Source organism: Lonchura striata, chromosome 4, assembly GCF_050655825.1.
Source record: "Lonchura striata isolate lonStrDom1 chromosome 4, ASM5065582v1, whole genome shotgun sequence".
In the NCBI taxonomy this organism is placed as follows: domain Eukaryota; kingdom Metazoa; phylum Chordata; class Aves; order Passeriformes; family Estrildidae; genus Lonchura; species Lonchura striata.
The window spans coordinates 21,917,321-21,933,695 of record NC_140706.1 but is presented as its reverse complement, the minus strand read 5'-3'; the positions used below and the strand labels follow the sequence as shown (position 1 = coordinate 21,933,695).

At 34.0% G+C, this 16,375-nt stretch overlaps 1 protein-coding gene across 10 annotated transcripts in view; it reads left to right on the top strand.

Annotated features, from left to right (window-relative positions):
- ARAP2 (ArfGAP with RhoGAP domain, ankyrin repeat and PH domain 2) overlaps positions 1 to 16,375 on the top strand; it is a 144,134-nt gene that overhangs the window by 60,490 nt on the left and 67,269 nt on the right. For all 10 annotated transcript variants that reach the window (XR_014955079.1, XM_085578571.1, XM_085578573.1 and 7 more), the window contains 6 exons: positions 946 to 1,120; positions 2,579 to 2,713; positions 6,266 to 6,410; positions 8,630 to 8,732; positions 9,359 to 9,557; positions 11,576 to 11,639. Coding sequence is in view for 9 of the 10 variants with exons in the window: in XM_085578571.1 (XP_085434697.1) it covers positions 946 to 1,120; positions 2,579 to 2,713; positions 6,266 to 6,410; positions 8,630 to 8,732; positions 9,359 to 9,557; positions 11,576 to 11,639 (821 nt within the window). In the remaining variant the exon portion in view is untranslated. The remainder of the gene's footprint in view (positions 1 to 945; positions 1,121 to 2,578; positions 2,714 to 6,265; positions 6,411 to 8,629; positions 8,733 to 9,358; positions 9,558 to 11,575; positions 11,640 to 16,375) is intronic.

Below are 16,375 nucleotides of genomic sequence, written 5' to 3'. Positions count from 1 at the left end.
TAAATACTGGAGATAGTTACCAAATTCTCTGTAGAGACATGAAATTATGTAATAAGGCAGTCATTGCTAAGTAATTCTAGAAATTTTATTGAATTGTCTTCACTCTTATCTTGTGCCTCCAGGGTTCTTATGTGTTTTATTAAAACGGCTAAATTTTGTAGGAGTAATCTTAGGATTTTGATTGACTTTTGCTTTAATCATTTAAGAAAAAATTTATCTTTGACTAAATAACTTAAATCATAGAAATTTTAATGGAAGAGGTTGCTGTAATTGTGTAGCTATTTTTGGCTTTAAGGTTTTTGGACCAGACTTGTAGAAATAAAAAAGGAAGTTTATCATGTTTGTGTATACAAAAATAAAAGGAAACACTCATGATTTAGAGTGTGGTGAGATGTTTCAATTTCAAGGAAAATGAACAAGTATCAAGATACAGCTTAATAAAAAGAGTAAAAAAAATCTTAATATTTTTAAATCTTGATATATCTTAATAATATATCTTGATAAAAAGAGTAGTTTGCATTACTGACTGATGGTGGTTTCTAAAAAATTACCTAGGAATTTCAATATGTGTCCTAGGAATGGAGTTTAAGAATCGAATCTCATCTCTTTTGTTGAACTTCTGGGGTCTGAAATAGTAAGACTTTTTCTTCAGTAGTTTGATGTAAATAAACAGCAAGGTTGCCCTCCAATTCTATTTACTCATGTTATCCTTCCCAAGTGGAGTTTGTGAAAACAACATTTTGCTGGGTTTGGGGTGATAATTTGGGATATTTTTGTTGCTGAATTTTTCTAGATTTAGATCATACTTTGTGGCTTCTGATACTTCTCAATGTTTATGGTCTAGCTATATCAGAGTTGAAAGGATTTGCGCCTACATTGCATGTATTTGTTGCCAGTCACTTTCTAATTTAAAGAGACTTCCTGTTTCCCCCTCTCTGTGATAAGGCCCTGTGTGCTGCTGTAGTCAAGCAAGATGTGCTAGAAACTCTGATGTTGCTCTTCAGTGGGGCTGATGCTATGTGTGCCACTGGAGACCCTGTTTACAGCACCCCATACTTATTGGCCAAGAAAGCTGGACAAAGACTGCAGATGGAATTTCTGTACCATAATAAGTTCTCAGGTATGATGCATTTCTTTCTTTTGGTCTAATTTTTTATTATGAAAAAGAGAAGGAAATAATTCAGAAGCAGAATTGGCTTTGCTTTGAAGAATAGCGGTATATCAGAAGGGCAGTTGTGATAGCATTAACTGTATTTTATTAGTGTACAGTTTCAATTATGTGCAGGTTTGCTGTTTTGCTCAGACATCATACTTAGGACTTAGACTACATAGTTATAAGTCATATATCTCATACCCTTAATTATAGCACAGAAAAAACCCCATTATTTTCTCTTCGAATATTATTAGTCTTTTACCAGGAAAAAAAAAATGGGTACATAAATTTAACATATGTCTAAAGAATTCATCTAGCACTTTTGCTTTTCCTTAAAGAACATTTAATTTGATATCTACCCCTACTGCACACACAAACTGTCCTCCCAGAATAAAACTCACCTCTTGAACTTGCAGTATGATCTATCCAGAAACCTATTTTTCCCATCACAGCTTCTGTTGCAGATTGGAGCAAATGATAAACATTGGCTTGGAAGTGAAGAGTTCTGTTTGCAGTGTGTGCCTGCTATGAGGCTGTTGGAAACAGAAAGCTGCTCTTAGCAGTAATATATTGATGATATTGAGGTGCATGGGTGCGACTGAGCTTTTCTTTTAAAAGCACTGGACAGTATCTGAAACCATCAGGGGCTGAAAGTTCACATGCAGATCTACACTGGGAAAACAAAAAGGTTATGTGGATGTAGTCCTGGGTCGACTTTCCATTGGCTTCTATCACTCTGCAAAGTGACACTGCATAGGCTGAACAAAAAAAGCATTAGTGGGAAACACAGGAATGAATTATGGCTTCCAAGGGCAAGCAGTGTCTTAACTTCTGCCTGAGTATTGCTTAAGCCAGTGCCAAGCACTGGATCATGTTGAGTTCAGTCAGGTGCAGACATGTAGATGGGGTGGTTTTTTTGCTGCCTATGGTCCTAAGGTTATAGAGAGAGAAGTTTGCTTGTCTTGGCCCTGTCTTTTCTACTTTTGGGCCTCCAGCCAAGGCAGCACCATCATGTTCTTATCTTTAGGGAAGGGGAGATCAGTGTATATTGATGATGATTCCCAGAATTGTTGCTTCTCTGCTGCCAGAGTTTCTGGTAAACTCTATATAAGCCCTCAAGAGGAGCAGTCTCCTTCTGTTGAATTATGTTACACAAGGGATGAAAATCAAAGTTTGGTATATCAGAAAACAGTATTTTATATTACATTGACCAGCAGTGGTTGACGGTGGCCAAGGTGGTCACAATTGTAACAAATGTGAACCAGTTTTCTTAATGAATATGCTTTCTAATTATATAAAAATGAAACCAGTAAGTTTTATCAGTGTTGTAGTAAAGATACTGCAGAGTAACCACATATTTAAAGACATGCATTAACTGATATAACTGAAGATCGGTATGTCTTTTACTCCTTTGTCTATGAATAGATTTCCCAAACTATGATCCTTGTTTTGAAAGTGGCTTCTCTGAAGATTCTTCACATTCCACCTTTCTTTGTGAATTCTTGTACAAAGTTTCTTCTAATGCAGCTAAGCTTCCTACAGAGAAGAAATTAAAAGAAGGTATTTAACTTTTAATTTATGTATTTGAATAATGCATGAATATGTATGATTTAGATTAATTTTATTCTTTTTAACTTCTTGCATTACTTTTTTTGAGATAAAATGTCTTTGATAGGAAATGTCTTCTTTGGATTAAGTAGACCTCTTTCAGATAAAGAAAATACTGTTTGTCTTGATCTCTTCATTCAGTAGTTGACAGAAGAAGAAAACTGAGCTTGTGAAAAATTGCTCAGTTAACGCAGTAATTGATAAATAAAAAACAAACATAAACACTTCTTGCTTTAATTATATTTAGATCAATGCCAAGAATTAATTTTCATCTAAAATGATTCTATTACAGAAATTTACAAGTAGCACAGAATTTTTAGTAGGGTATTTCTCAAGCTCACAAATTTACAAAGTCTTCCAAGTAGAAATGATTGTCTACAATGACTCTATGAAAACTTGAGCTTTGTTGGGTGATAGTGCATGCATATCACAGTAGATATACATGGCCTCCTGTGCATATCAGTCTTCTGTTTTTCTTTTTTTTTCTGAGAGAGGTATTATCAGATAATTTTTCCCTTTTTGTTCCCATTTGCCTTCCTACATTTTTCTTCCATCTAAACAATAACATGGCTTTTTAAAATCTGTGGTGATTTATTCTTGAATTTATTGCTTCTGAAATCCTTACAGGCCGTCCTGCACTGGTGTATACATATTTTTGTATGATTATGTCCATATTCTCATGGCATATGCATTTAAGATGCTTAGTGGACAGTAAAAGCATACTAAAGCATAGAACTGTTTAAATATGCTTTTGAAGACTCTATATGTTAGTGTGGCTCCAAATTCTCAAAAGCATTGGGTGATAACAGAATTAATGCCTGATCACATGCATTTCCTAGCAACTTTGCAGTTCTTAACAAACATGTCTCTTTTGACAGAGGACTGCTGCTGGGATAGAGTTAATTTGGATTGCTCTGAAATTGCTCTGAGTTTATTTGGGAAACAATGTAATAACTGCAAACCTTATTACCACTTGCTCCAAATTCAGACCTGATCTTCCATGCTGTGGGTATCTGTATATAGACATACAGATCTGTATATAGACATAAAGAAATTTATAAAAAACCCCAGAAGTCAGTGCCTAGCCAAGTGGAGAGCAGACACAAGGCAATCTCTTCCAACACAAAGGCATATGAGAAGTGGCATATTTGTAAATACCTGTATAGATGGAAGATTTGGCTGAAAGTGCTCACAGAGTGGCTTCTGTAGTCCTTTTTGGGGGAGATGCACTGCAACTGAGTTACTAGGATGTCTTAAAATTTATGAGGAAAGCCCTCAGGCAAGAAATTTTGATTGTCTTCCATTTCAAGTCTTTATTGGACAGAAATGAAGCTGCTTTGAAAGTTTGCAGCCTGTTGCTTAGCATTGCACTTACTACTTGAGAGAACATATAATAAATGGAAAGGAACCAGATTTCTCTCAGCTCAGGTTTTGTTCTCTGAAACTGTGATTGTGTCTTGAAGATTGTAGACACTCTCTTGTTTGCTTTTTTGGGCATGGGCCTTTGTTTGCTTTGTTTTTGTATTGATGTTGAATTACCCATGGGTTTGTCAGGACTGGTGTTTCTGGGATGGGCTCTTTACAGATACATAGGAAGATAGGTTTCCCTGACCATTTGCAGTTCAAGTAGACAAATGGAACAAGGGAGCGAGATGTAATGGCATCCTTTAAAAAACAACAAAACCCCCTGCAACTTTGGGTGAGAAACTACTCCGTCCTTAGACTCTAATCTATCTTGGCCATGTTTAAGAAGCAGTATGACAGAAGTACTTGCTATTCAAAACATAAAATATATAATCTTTCTTTTTCTCTTCTTTCACTACATCCAGAATTGTTTCTAAATCTCACTAACATGAAGTAATACTCATATTGCAAATTACTGTAAGTGGAAACATTATTTTCCCTTCTTACTCTCTTTAAGAAGTAATTTGAGGGTTAGAGTATTAATATGTGGGAGAAAATTTCAGTTCCCTCCTCTGCCTGTAGATATTCAAACAAGGTCATGTTACGTGAAAAATCTGACCTATCTAGTTTTAGAGAAGAGAACTCCTGTTGAAGTGGTTCTGACTTGCTGTGAAGTAATTGGGGCCTCTGCAGGCCAGAGAGGGAGCACCATTTTCTCACAGCATTTAGAAAAATTTGGGGGCTTTTGTTTGTTAGTTTGGTTTTTAATGCTGCGTGTGGACAGGGCTCCAACTCAGAATCCTGAGGATTTTAATCATTAGAATTAAGTTCTTCTTCAGTGTTAGGGATCTCTGAGGCAGTTGACAGCCTTGCCTTCAGCACCAAGGGCTGAAAATTTAAGTGCTCGCTTGTTGTCACAGGAAATTGTTACCCCTTTGTAGATTTGGCCCTAACAGTAAAAGGGCGCTGACAAAATCATTCAGTGCTGCGAATTAACCAAGGTTTTATACCAGCCAGGTGGAACACCTGGAAGTGCAGCCCTGTTTTTCATTATGTGTGTCTCAGTACAGGAGAGAGCCAGCTCTGTGTGTACTGCTCATTATAGAGGCATCAGTGTTTTCAGCAGGGGTGCATGCATTTTGAGGAGAGTTGTTGTTAATTAACAGCTGTTGATATCAGCAGGAAGAGAGCTCAAATGCTGGTGCTATTCTGATGCAGTGGATCAAAAAGTAAAGCTTAGAGGTTTAGGGGCTCGAGTTTGATTTTGCTTTCATTTCTAGTGTAAAAGGTTTTGTGGAGCCCTTTAAAAAGCCTCGATATTCCAAAATTGTCCTTGAGAGTTTAATAGTTTAATGAATATTGAAGTAGTGAGCTGTTTTGTAGAATAGGTTTTGGAAGACGGTGGAGGGAAAACTGGGGGACAAAAACCCTGAACATTCAAAACCTTAAAATTTGGTGCTCAACTCCTTTAAACCTATACATTATCTTATGTTTATTTTAGTACTTAACATGTGTATTTAGACAGAATCTAGATAGTACTCGATAGCAAATAGCATGATACAAAGAAATATTAAATAGTACCAAAATATTTATAAAATCAATATAAACCATATAGAAAAGAACAGAAAATGCAATTGGATAAAATATCAGATAACATAGTATTTGCAAATTTCAGGCGGTTTTTTTTGTTTGATTTTTGTGGATTTTTTTTGCCAATTTTTTTTTTTTATGGATCTGTTTTACCAAATTCTCTGCTGTACAGTAATTTTTAGACTGTGGAAAATTAAAATACTATTTTCTTTTAGGATCCACTCTGCAGCAGTGGAAACAGATGCATGTCAGATTTTGTTCTAAGAGCTAGACATAAGCTAGAATGAATTAGTGATTATTTTCAGTAGCAAATGGACATTACTATGCTATGTCATGTGTTGTATTCATATTTTAGGTATTAGAGGAAGTAAACAATTAGTTGTAAGTAAATATACCAAATGATATATTGAAGGTGCTCTGCAGACTTTTTTCTCCATCTTGTATTTGCTTATTTAAAAAAACCCCAAAACTTAAGGAAATCTGACCTTCCTATTATTTCTTTAATCACAGATTGCAACAAAAGATGGTGCACTTTGGAAAGTGGCTTTCTGAGCTACTATGAAAATGATAAAACTACCACTCCTAATGGTATGATTGACATCAATGAAGTTATCTGTCTTGTAGTGCACAAGTCAGACTTCTTTTTAAATAGAGGGTAAGCTCTATTTGTATTTGTATTTCAGTAAACAAACTGTTCATTTTTTCTTGAATTTTAAATAGGCATTTTAGAAAAAAATCTGGTTTTATTTGGCTTCAAGACATTAGTGCTATGTGATATCTAAGGATTTTTTTATAGTGATATAATGAAAATATTAGGGTAATTTAAAAGGGCAGCTTAAATTAGATACATCTGTTTATTTTTAAATCTGTAATGCATATTCTCAGTGCTTGAAAGGTTACATGATGATAAATTTAACAATTAATACTAATTTTTCTTTCTGGGATTGACCTCTGCCCCAAGCCAAAATTCTTGCATTGCTTCTTCCTTCTAATGAAGCAGACAAGAGCTCTCCACATTGCTTCTGGATTTGGTCACAGAGGTATTGGTTTTTGAAAATCCTTTCGCTGCTCTGTAGATGAGAACAACAGTGTAACTGATTAAATTTTTAATTTGAAGAAACCAGCTTTTATTTCTGGTGGGATGGGAGGTCTTGTTTGTTCTTTTATAACTCTCTCACATCCCATTTTTACATGAAAAACATCACATGGAGAGTGACCTAAATCTGATTCCAATGATACTCAAATTCTTTAGTGTAACATTTGTGCGATATGCTTTGTATTTGTCTAACAGACTTCATAACACTATCTTTTTGTTTTTGAACCTGTGTATGTGCACCTAAAATAAAAATAACTTTCTATAGTATAATACTGTAATGCTTTTAGTTACAAAACAAAATTGTCTGCAAAGAAAGCATAGTCTATTGAGTAAACTTCTGAAAAAGATAATGGGAGTAAAGGACTTGGACTACTACAGGGGAGAGAAATCCTGAAACATGGTGATATTTTAATATGCTATCAAATACAGAGAAGTGACCTTCTATTCTGCAGCACCTCTATGATACCCAGAAAAAAGATCACTTTTTTCTTCAATCTCCAAATCTAACCTATAGTTTGTTGCATTTCCAAATGGTTCCATTTAGGGTAATAAGTAAATTGAAAACCATGTTGGCTGAATACTTCACTCTTTGAAAATACCTAACTTCCTGTTGTGCTTTCCTGTGATTGAGGAATTTTATGAGAAATTTTATTTAGATTTGATATTTCATGTAGTGAAACAGCTGGTCTTTAAAAATGCCTGTTCTGTTAGTCAGACCTAAGTGTATATATAATTTTCAATGTGGTTATTGAAAATTATAGAAGTGACTCATGCTCAGTTCTCCACTTTTAGACAAATCTCAGTCTTCAGCATTGAAAGGAAAAAGAATGCCAAATGCCATTTGCCATTAGGCATCTACTGAGGTCACAGACAAAATCATACTATGAATTGGTGAACCAGAATTTGTAAATTAAAGAGTGACTGACCCCAACTTCAGCACGCTATTTGCTTTCCAGATTCCACACCAATTTAAACTGGTTTGCGTTTTCTTCTTATTTGTCCATTAAAAATTGAATAAACAGGGTCATCCACTTAAATAGTGATATAATTTTTAAAAGGAAAAATAACCAATAACCTCCCTCAAGAAAACTTTTAAGTGTTTCTTGAGCTACAGCAACTTCAAAATATTCCTACTCTTCTTACTGATGGCAGGTGATACACAGTGACCATGCCTTTCACTCCAGCACATTCAGGCTGTCTGACAGGAAAAGGCTCTTCAATTAAAGGGCAGGTGGAGGGCAGGAACAAGTTGGTGACAAGAATAGTACTCTCCATCCATGACTGGCTTCTCATTGTGATAATCCGTCTTTGAGCAGGAGATTAGACCAAATGACAACTAAAAGTCCCTATAAACCACCATTTCAGCTTGTTTACAGCTTCCCATTCAACTAGTTGTTCAGCTTATATTAAACATACAAAAAATCTGAATGCATCACAAAAATGTGCTTGATCAAATAACACGAGCTTGCAAAAGAAAAGAATTCCCTATGCATTTTTAATGACTATATGTAAACAGTTTTATGCATTTTGGAATTATTCAAAAACCTATTACACCATAGCCTCTAAATATGTGCTATTGACCTGCAAAGTATTTTGATCCTGTTGTATTTTAAAGTGCTTTGTTATAACCTAGGCTGTACTTGTAATATTGGAGGAGAAATGCAGATGGATTCCATTCCATACGTATGAAAGAATGAAAAAATAGTGAAATAAGACACTTATATGTTTGTTCTTTTGGAGACTTAATACATCTGTGTTTCTTATCCTACTTGCTTTAGAGACATCTTTACATTTGAAATGTACTTACTGTCAGAACGTGTTTTTCTGTTTGGAGCTGAAACTGCACATTCACAAAGAAAATGGACTTCAGCAATAGCTAAGGTAATACTGATAATTATCTTCTTCAGGTTAGGTCAGGAGCCTTTGCACAAATAATAAAGTGCCATTGTTATCTTAAAACCTTTGAGAAGCCATTATTGATGAATACTGATCTCTGCTGCATGTAAAGGTTTCTTGAGCAGCAGGAAGAAATAACTTTTGTGATTTAATGTTTGAAACAAGATAATAAAATAAAATGTGAAAGGAATTGAAGCAGCATTTTAAAGCTGACCTTAAGAATATAAGTATAAAATAGTATACTGTATATTTCAGCTTTTTATGGTTGCAATTCTATTAAATTTATTTGCTGAAATGGAATTCATAAAGTGAAGTCATATTTTATACTATTCCAAATGTTAAGACTCAAATTACTAATTAAATCAATGGTAGTTTAAAAGCAAAAATTTCTGAATTGTAGAGCATGAATGGAAAAAATGCTAAACTTGATTTTACATTTTAATTTTAGTGTATCTATGGGATTATGAATGTGGGTTTTATATCTCAAAGTTTTGTGGTTTTTTTTCTGTGGTCTTCATCCTAGATTCCTGTAGATTTGCAATATTTTGATTTTGTTTTTTAGGGGCAGAGGGTTTTTTTCTTCATCTGACTCACCCCATTTTCTTTGGTAGCATTTTGTTCCCCCTGTGGCTGAATCATTGTTGGAGCGAGACTGTGACCTTATTGGGCAGCTGTACTACAAAGATTGCCATAACCTGGATCAGTGGAGAAAAGGCTGGTTTGCTATAGAGAAGTCGAGCCTTTATTTCTGTCTTGAAATGGAGGATGCTGAAGAAGATTCCATATATTTAAGAAGATTGCAAGAACTAAGTAAGAACATCTAGTATTCAGAAAATGTTCTTTGGGATTAATTCACCGTTAAGGAAATTTCTAGTACCTTTCAAAGTAATAAATATTGGGAAGCTTAGTAACTATCCCTTCACATGAGTCAGATGTTCAATTTTTATCTAAATATGGGGTTGGTTAATTTCTGTCTTGGGGTTTTTTCCTACTTTTTGGCACATGCCAGAGAAATTTTTCACAGCTTTAAAATGAATGATGACAGTTTTTGTTCCAGTTTCAGCAGTATCTTTCTTACAAGAGTACAGAATTGAATAATAATATACAACCTTTTGGGATTATTGTCTCATATTTTTGACAGGGCAGAATACTCACTCACAGGGCAGAACACATTCTTGAGATGATTGACAGGTCTAGTTTTAAAATACTCAAACATACTGGAAAATTATAGTTCTCTTGGAAAACTATTTCACAGACTAATAGACTTTTTTTCCAATAGTAAAAATGTTATTTGCTCAATATCACGATATGTGGAGATAAGAATATTTGTACAAATGGTCTTCTATGACCAATTTTATATCATAGTTTGTAATTATGCTCTGAACCCACTTTTAAGCATATCTGCCCTACTTGTTTTTATATTGAACAAGGCAATATGTTACATAGAAAAATACATATAATTTGAGATTTATAATAAAGTAACATAGAGAAGATAATTTTTCTCTTTGTTGATGATACTCTTTACAAATGCTGACAGATTGTGGACTGTTTTGCAGGAGCCTGCCTAAATGCCATTGAGTTTTCTACTGTTTATTTACTGCCATCTTATATTTGGTGTAAATGACACCATGAAGGTGGTTTTTAATCAATCAGGAATGTTTTTATGCCTCTAGGTTTCTTTTAATTTGTGAATACTTTTGATCTTAATTCAGAATTAAAAGATTAGGCAAAAGGAGAACTGTTCCTGATATTTTTTTTATGATGCAACTGTAATTGCCTCTGCCAGAATCATAAGAGCATGCAAAATCTGTGTATATTATATCTCATGTATAAAAATAAAACACTTTTGACTTTCAGTTGAGAATTTGTTTTGCTTGGGGTTTTTAATATTGGTTGTATTTCTTGGAAATATTATGTATCCATAATCTTTTCTTTGATTTCTGCTTTCTCCAGAATATATCTGCTCCACTATTAATACTAATTTTTGTAAATGAAACTTGAAAACTAACAAATCATTTGTGAAAGTATAGCAACTTACCTTCTTGGTATTTGACTTAGTAAATATAGATGTGACTGGGAGTATGTGTGATACAAAACCAGCATATAACATGCAATGTGTTTATAGATTTTCATTGCTATTTAGGACTTTACTCTCTCTGGGAAATAAGGTGTGGATTATATATGACACACACTTTGAGAAATTAAGTTTTCAGAATTTCAAATTAGTAAGTAGGTTACATTTAATTTACTGGTTTTAGTTTAGTGCATGGTATAGTTTTTCAGTGGTGCAACTGAAAGCTGTCCAGATGTATTTGATGTGTTATGTACAATGTAGGTGTTTTACAAGCTGCTTTTTTTAGCAGGGATAACATAAGGCAACATAAAGAAGGGTAGCACTGATCTTCATGCTAAACAGATAACTTGCATTATCTTATTGTAAATATGTGCAGCCATTAAAGTGCAAAAAGTTAATGGATTCCAAAATCTGGCTTACTTTTGAATCATTGTCTTCTACAACTTGTATTTACAAGTTGAGTATAATAAAACACTGTAGCATGTTTTCACATTAAAAAGTACATTTAAACTTTCTTGATAATATTTTGTGTTAATTTTTCTTTTAAATGCAAATGTGGTGTGGTATTTTGTGGAGTTTTGTTTCTGCATCAGCAGCATTCTTTATTTGCAGAGTTTAGGAATTCCATGCTCCTTTTGCCACTGGAGATCATTTTGAAAAAGACATGTCTGTCTGTATGTGCAGGCATGTATGTGTTTGTCTATAAATATATGTCTGTAAAGGTCATATGAATGTGTATGTGTTTTGTTTTCAGCAACCAGCAGTGTGATGCAAAATGGAGAGAGAATAGATGTCCTGCTGCTCGTTGAAAAAGGAAGGTGAGGTTCCTATCTGAAAAAATATTTGATCTGCTTTCATAGTGATATCTTAGCATTATTGTTGATAAGTTCTGGAGTTTTTTCACTTAGGCTTGCTAGCAAGAAAGTAAATTTGAAGAGTTTTTAAAGGAGGGGATAACTTTATGCATTAATTACATTTTATGTCTGTGTCACAAAATGTTAACAAGCATTATTTAATTAAAAACTGTTTTCCCACTTACAAAATTATTCCCAGATTAGTCTGCCAATAATGATTTCTTCAAAAGGAGTGAACTCCTTTTACTTGTAAAAAAAGAGTACCTCTTCGGAGCTTTTACTACAAACTACTTGAGATTTTAATCATTCTTATGTCTCAGAATTCTGTATCTCAGTCTGCCTAGATCAGGTTTGAGAGGATATGAATGAGTCTGCTGGTAATCTTATTGTAATATCTGATCTCAGTTAAAAATATACTGTCTAGGAAAAAGCATACTTACAAAGCAAACATGATCCATATTTTCTTCCAAGTAGGTAATATTTGGCTGAGATGACTGTTATATTTAGAGTGATAGAGGAGGTTGGAACTTAAGATGAGGTAGGTATTTCTGCCTCAAATATTCAACAAATTCAAAGATGAAAGTAAAAATAGTGGAAGAAAATTCTTAGTTTTTAATAGGTTGAGGCTATTTTTATTTCAATGGCAGGTTATTGGGCAAGAGTCTGTCTTAAGTGGTACAGTGTTTATAATCTTTGGAGCAGCCAATATTAGGTTAATAAATGAAGGGTGTTTTTCTCTTCGGCAAACAAAAAAACTTCCTAGATACCTTTGATATCTATTCGGAGTTGGAATAGCTTGTCAGAAATGCATTGTAACTTGTGTGTTCTGAATTTTAACTCTTTCTAGGGTATTGTATAAGTTTCAGAACTGAGTAAGGCTGTGCAGGTTAGAAGGAAACACTTTTTCTTGTCTTTTTGGGAGGGCATTCTGTTTTGTTTTGGGTTTTTGTTTGTTTGTTGGTTTATTTGTTTTGGTTTGTGTTTTTTCAAAAAGGCATCTTGAAAGATGCAGCATTAAGTAAGCTATATACACCAAACAGGGAACCTGAAGTATCCTCTTCAAGGTGCAGTACAAAAGATGGATATAAACCATGCATATAATTTCACAGGTATTAATGCTGAGCAAAACTTTTAACTCCAAGTCCGGGTTTATTATTTATTTCATTAGAATATTTCTTTCAAGTGAGGGTAGGTTTTCCCTGAACCACTTTAGTAGTTTAAGGGAAATTCTGGACTATTTGAAAATAATTTCAACAGGGACACTGGCTGATTTAAGGTGGACATGAATATATTTAATTTTTCTTTACTGAAGTCTGCCATAAAGAATTTAAATGCATAGTCTTCACAATATCTTAAGCATGGAAAGCCATATGGGTGTATAGGCCTTAGCATGGTGATTGCTTTTTAGGATATTACTTCAGAACTATCGAAGTGTGCAGTGCAGTTGTATTAGATGGCATTTTAACGTGATAAGCAATTTAATGTGTGTGTGGAAGATGATTAAATACAAAATCACCTTTGTCTTTAGACTCAATTACTGTAAATGGAAATAAAGCCACTAATCCTCTTTGTGCTTCTCCAAGCTCTAGATAAATTAATATCCTTGAGATGTCATCAGCATCAACTAAATGAAATGTCAAAGTTTCTAGGTTTTCCTATTCTGTCTGTTATTTTGTATCAGTGCTTGTCTAATGTCAACTCTGGCGCAAATTGAGCCCTTGAAAGAGACTCTCTGTAGCTGATGACTTGTTAATTTGTTAGTCACTTAAATACATGCTAAATTATAAAATAAATAGAGAGTAATATTGAAAGAATTAAATAAAACAAGTAAGATTTTTCCAGAATTAGGAGTTCAGGAGAAAAAAAACAACCCAACGACCATAAACCAAACCAAAAAAGCCACCCTCCTTTGCATAAAAAGTAAATGTGAGGAATATCTTAACGTGTCTCGTTAAACTTTATTAGAAAATTTAATGAAAATTCCTTGAGGTATTTTTCTGTTGACTTTCCATTTCTTACAAATACTTATGGCTTTTGCTTCACGTCTCAGTCTTTGGGCTGCTTAATTAGGAAAAGTCGCACATTTATATGTGTCAAATATTTCTGTTTCACACCTTTTCTTTTAATTACTGTAGGTAAAAGAATGACTGCAGTTGTTACAAATAGACTTCTCACTTATGAATGATTGCATATGCAAATAAACATTGTCAGAAACTATAAAAACTTAAAGTCTTACTGCCAAAATTATTACAATGTAATAAATCTATGAATTCTTAATTCTTAAAAACATAATAAATTTGGGATACAAAAATTTAACCTTAATCTGATACATATCTACTCAGAAGAAGAATTTACACTTAATTTTGGGATATAATGTACGTAGTACTTTAGAGCTTGTATAAAATACAAGAATTCGGAGACAATACTACCAAAAAAGGCATGTGAGATTTTCCCAAAATGTCTTAAATATTAGTACAATCCACTCCTACCTTTTCTTTTTTTACCACCCCTTCATTTACGCTGCTTTCTGCTTGGCACCCTGCTGTTCATTTATTCTCTATATGACATGTTCAGCTGATGATGTCTACCAGCTCAGAAATAAGAGGTGGCAGTCATACCAGGTAATAGCATATCATCAGAGGCTGAACCACAATAAAAGATCTCTGAAACCACAAGACTTCATCTTTTTTAAAGATCGTTGTCTTTTTTGAAACTCAATGTACTCAATGTTTTGAAGCTCAGTGTAAATTTTCATGATAATGCTAGATGACTTTTAATTCTGCATTATTTTTTTTTCAAATCTCATGCATGTTAATGCCTGTATTTGTGTATCTTCACTAAAGTAAATTACAGAACATGCTCTTTTTAAACACCTACTGGAATTTTATTGCATTCTGGTCTCTATGGAGCATATTATCTGCACTGCTAGAACTGTATCTAACTCCGCTGGAAATCTTGACTTCTTACAACACTGTGCTATATAGTTTTACACCCTAATCAGATGGCCATTTGCCTCTCCTTGCTTTTCACTTTCATTGTGAAATATTCTAGTTTCGTAGTTAAAATGCTTCTTGACTTCTTGCTAGAAGTGGCAAACCATTTTAAGGTTTTCTGTGTTTGAGGCTTCCCTTTGTCACTCAGAGTTGTCATCTGATTTGATCCATATTCAGTTTAGATTTTTTCTCTTGATCTCTGCATTTTTAAAATGCTTGAAGTGACTGGTGATACTTGACCTCCTGTTGCTATCCAAACAGAAGTTGCATAGCATATTGGTGAAACAACTATTCCCATGTAGTTCAGCAGAGGCCAACAGAGGGATCTGCACAATGAAAAGAAGAAAGTTGTCTGAAAACATCTGTATACAGTAGTTTTTAAATATATGTTCTATATATTTGGAATATATCTTCTATATATGTAGAATTTAATGCAAAATCTCTAATGCTGCACTTTAAAGAAACAGTTATGCAGATAGTTCAGTTTCAAACATTTCTTATATTCTTCTGAAATAATTTAAGCTCTCTCTAGGTGTCAGTGAATGTTTTCAGACCTTAATGTAATCCAGATGGTGCTTTTTCCCCCTGTTATGCTTCTGATGTTGTTAGCTTTTTCTTATTATGGATAATAAACCTTCCCTACATACTGGCACAATTTCTTTAGGCTGATGGCTCATTCAGTGCTTTCTTCTTAACCCTTTGATGATAGCAGTAAGTTTTCTCATAAAATGCAGTTATGGGCACAAAATTCTAAAATCCAGAATTAATATAAACTTAAGAGTCAGGTGAAAGGACTTGTACTTCCAATATAGTGTGCTGGATGTAAGACCTTTTGAAGAGTCCCTTGAAGAAATACTGCTTGGTTACATTTAACAGTAATTTTTAATGGAAGATCCATACTTCAGTTGCAATTTGATTTTCTAAAATAATTTCATATTGATATTTACATTCTTAGTACCTCTGTTTTCAGACAGGTAAATTATTAGAGTCATGTGGTAATTGCCAGAAGGCACTGAGTTGTGCCAATGTCTGTTCCTCACTCTCTCTGCCCCTGTTACCCAAAATCACCGATTAGCACTGCTTCCCATTGCACAGCTGTGCAGCAAAGCTTATAGATATAGCTAAAGCTAGAGGACTTTTCAGGATGGGTTAAAGAGAAGCCTTTGCACTCTTGTGGATGAAGTGTGGTCACATTTGTTGCCTGTCTGACTGCTGGGGCAGAAGGACATGCTGATAGTCGACAATAAAGCTGTGTAGGTAATTGTAGCTTCCTCAGTGTTGAGACTCATAGATCTGCTGCAGTCACTTGTGCCAATTCAATTCTCTCAATTCACTAAGGCAGAAATCTACATTGGCAGACTGCCTTGTTTGTTTGAGTACTTAAATTATTAATTTTTTGGCTATGTATGTGCTTCACATGGCATAGTAAAAATTCTTCATTTTTCACCATGTCATTATTGCTAACTATTTGTTATGAAATGTGAGAACTTTAGCAATTTTTAGAATTGAAAAAATAGCACATTTGTAAACATACTATAGAAGGCAGTGCATTTGTATTGAAGGAATGCATTTTGCTTGAGTGGAAAATAGTTGGTAATCTGCATGGTAGATCTTCATAAACATTACAGTACAAATTCTTTCAATCCTGATTGTTTCTATAAGTTCTTTAAATTCCTCAGTTTTGTGCTGCATGGGACATCACTATAT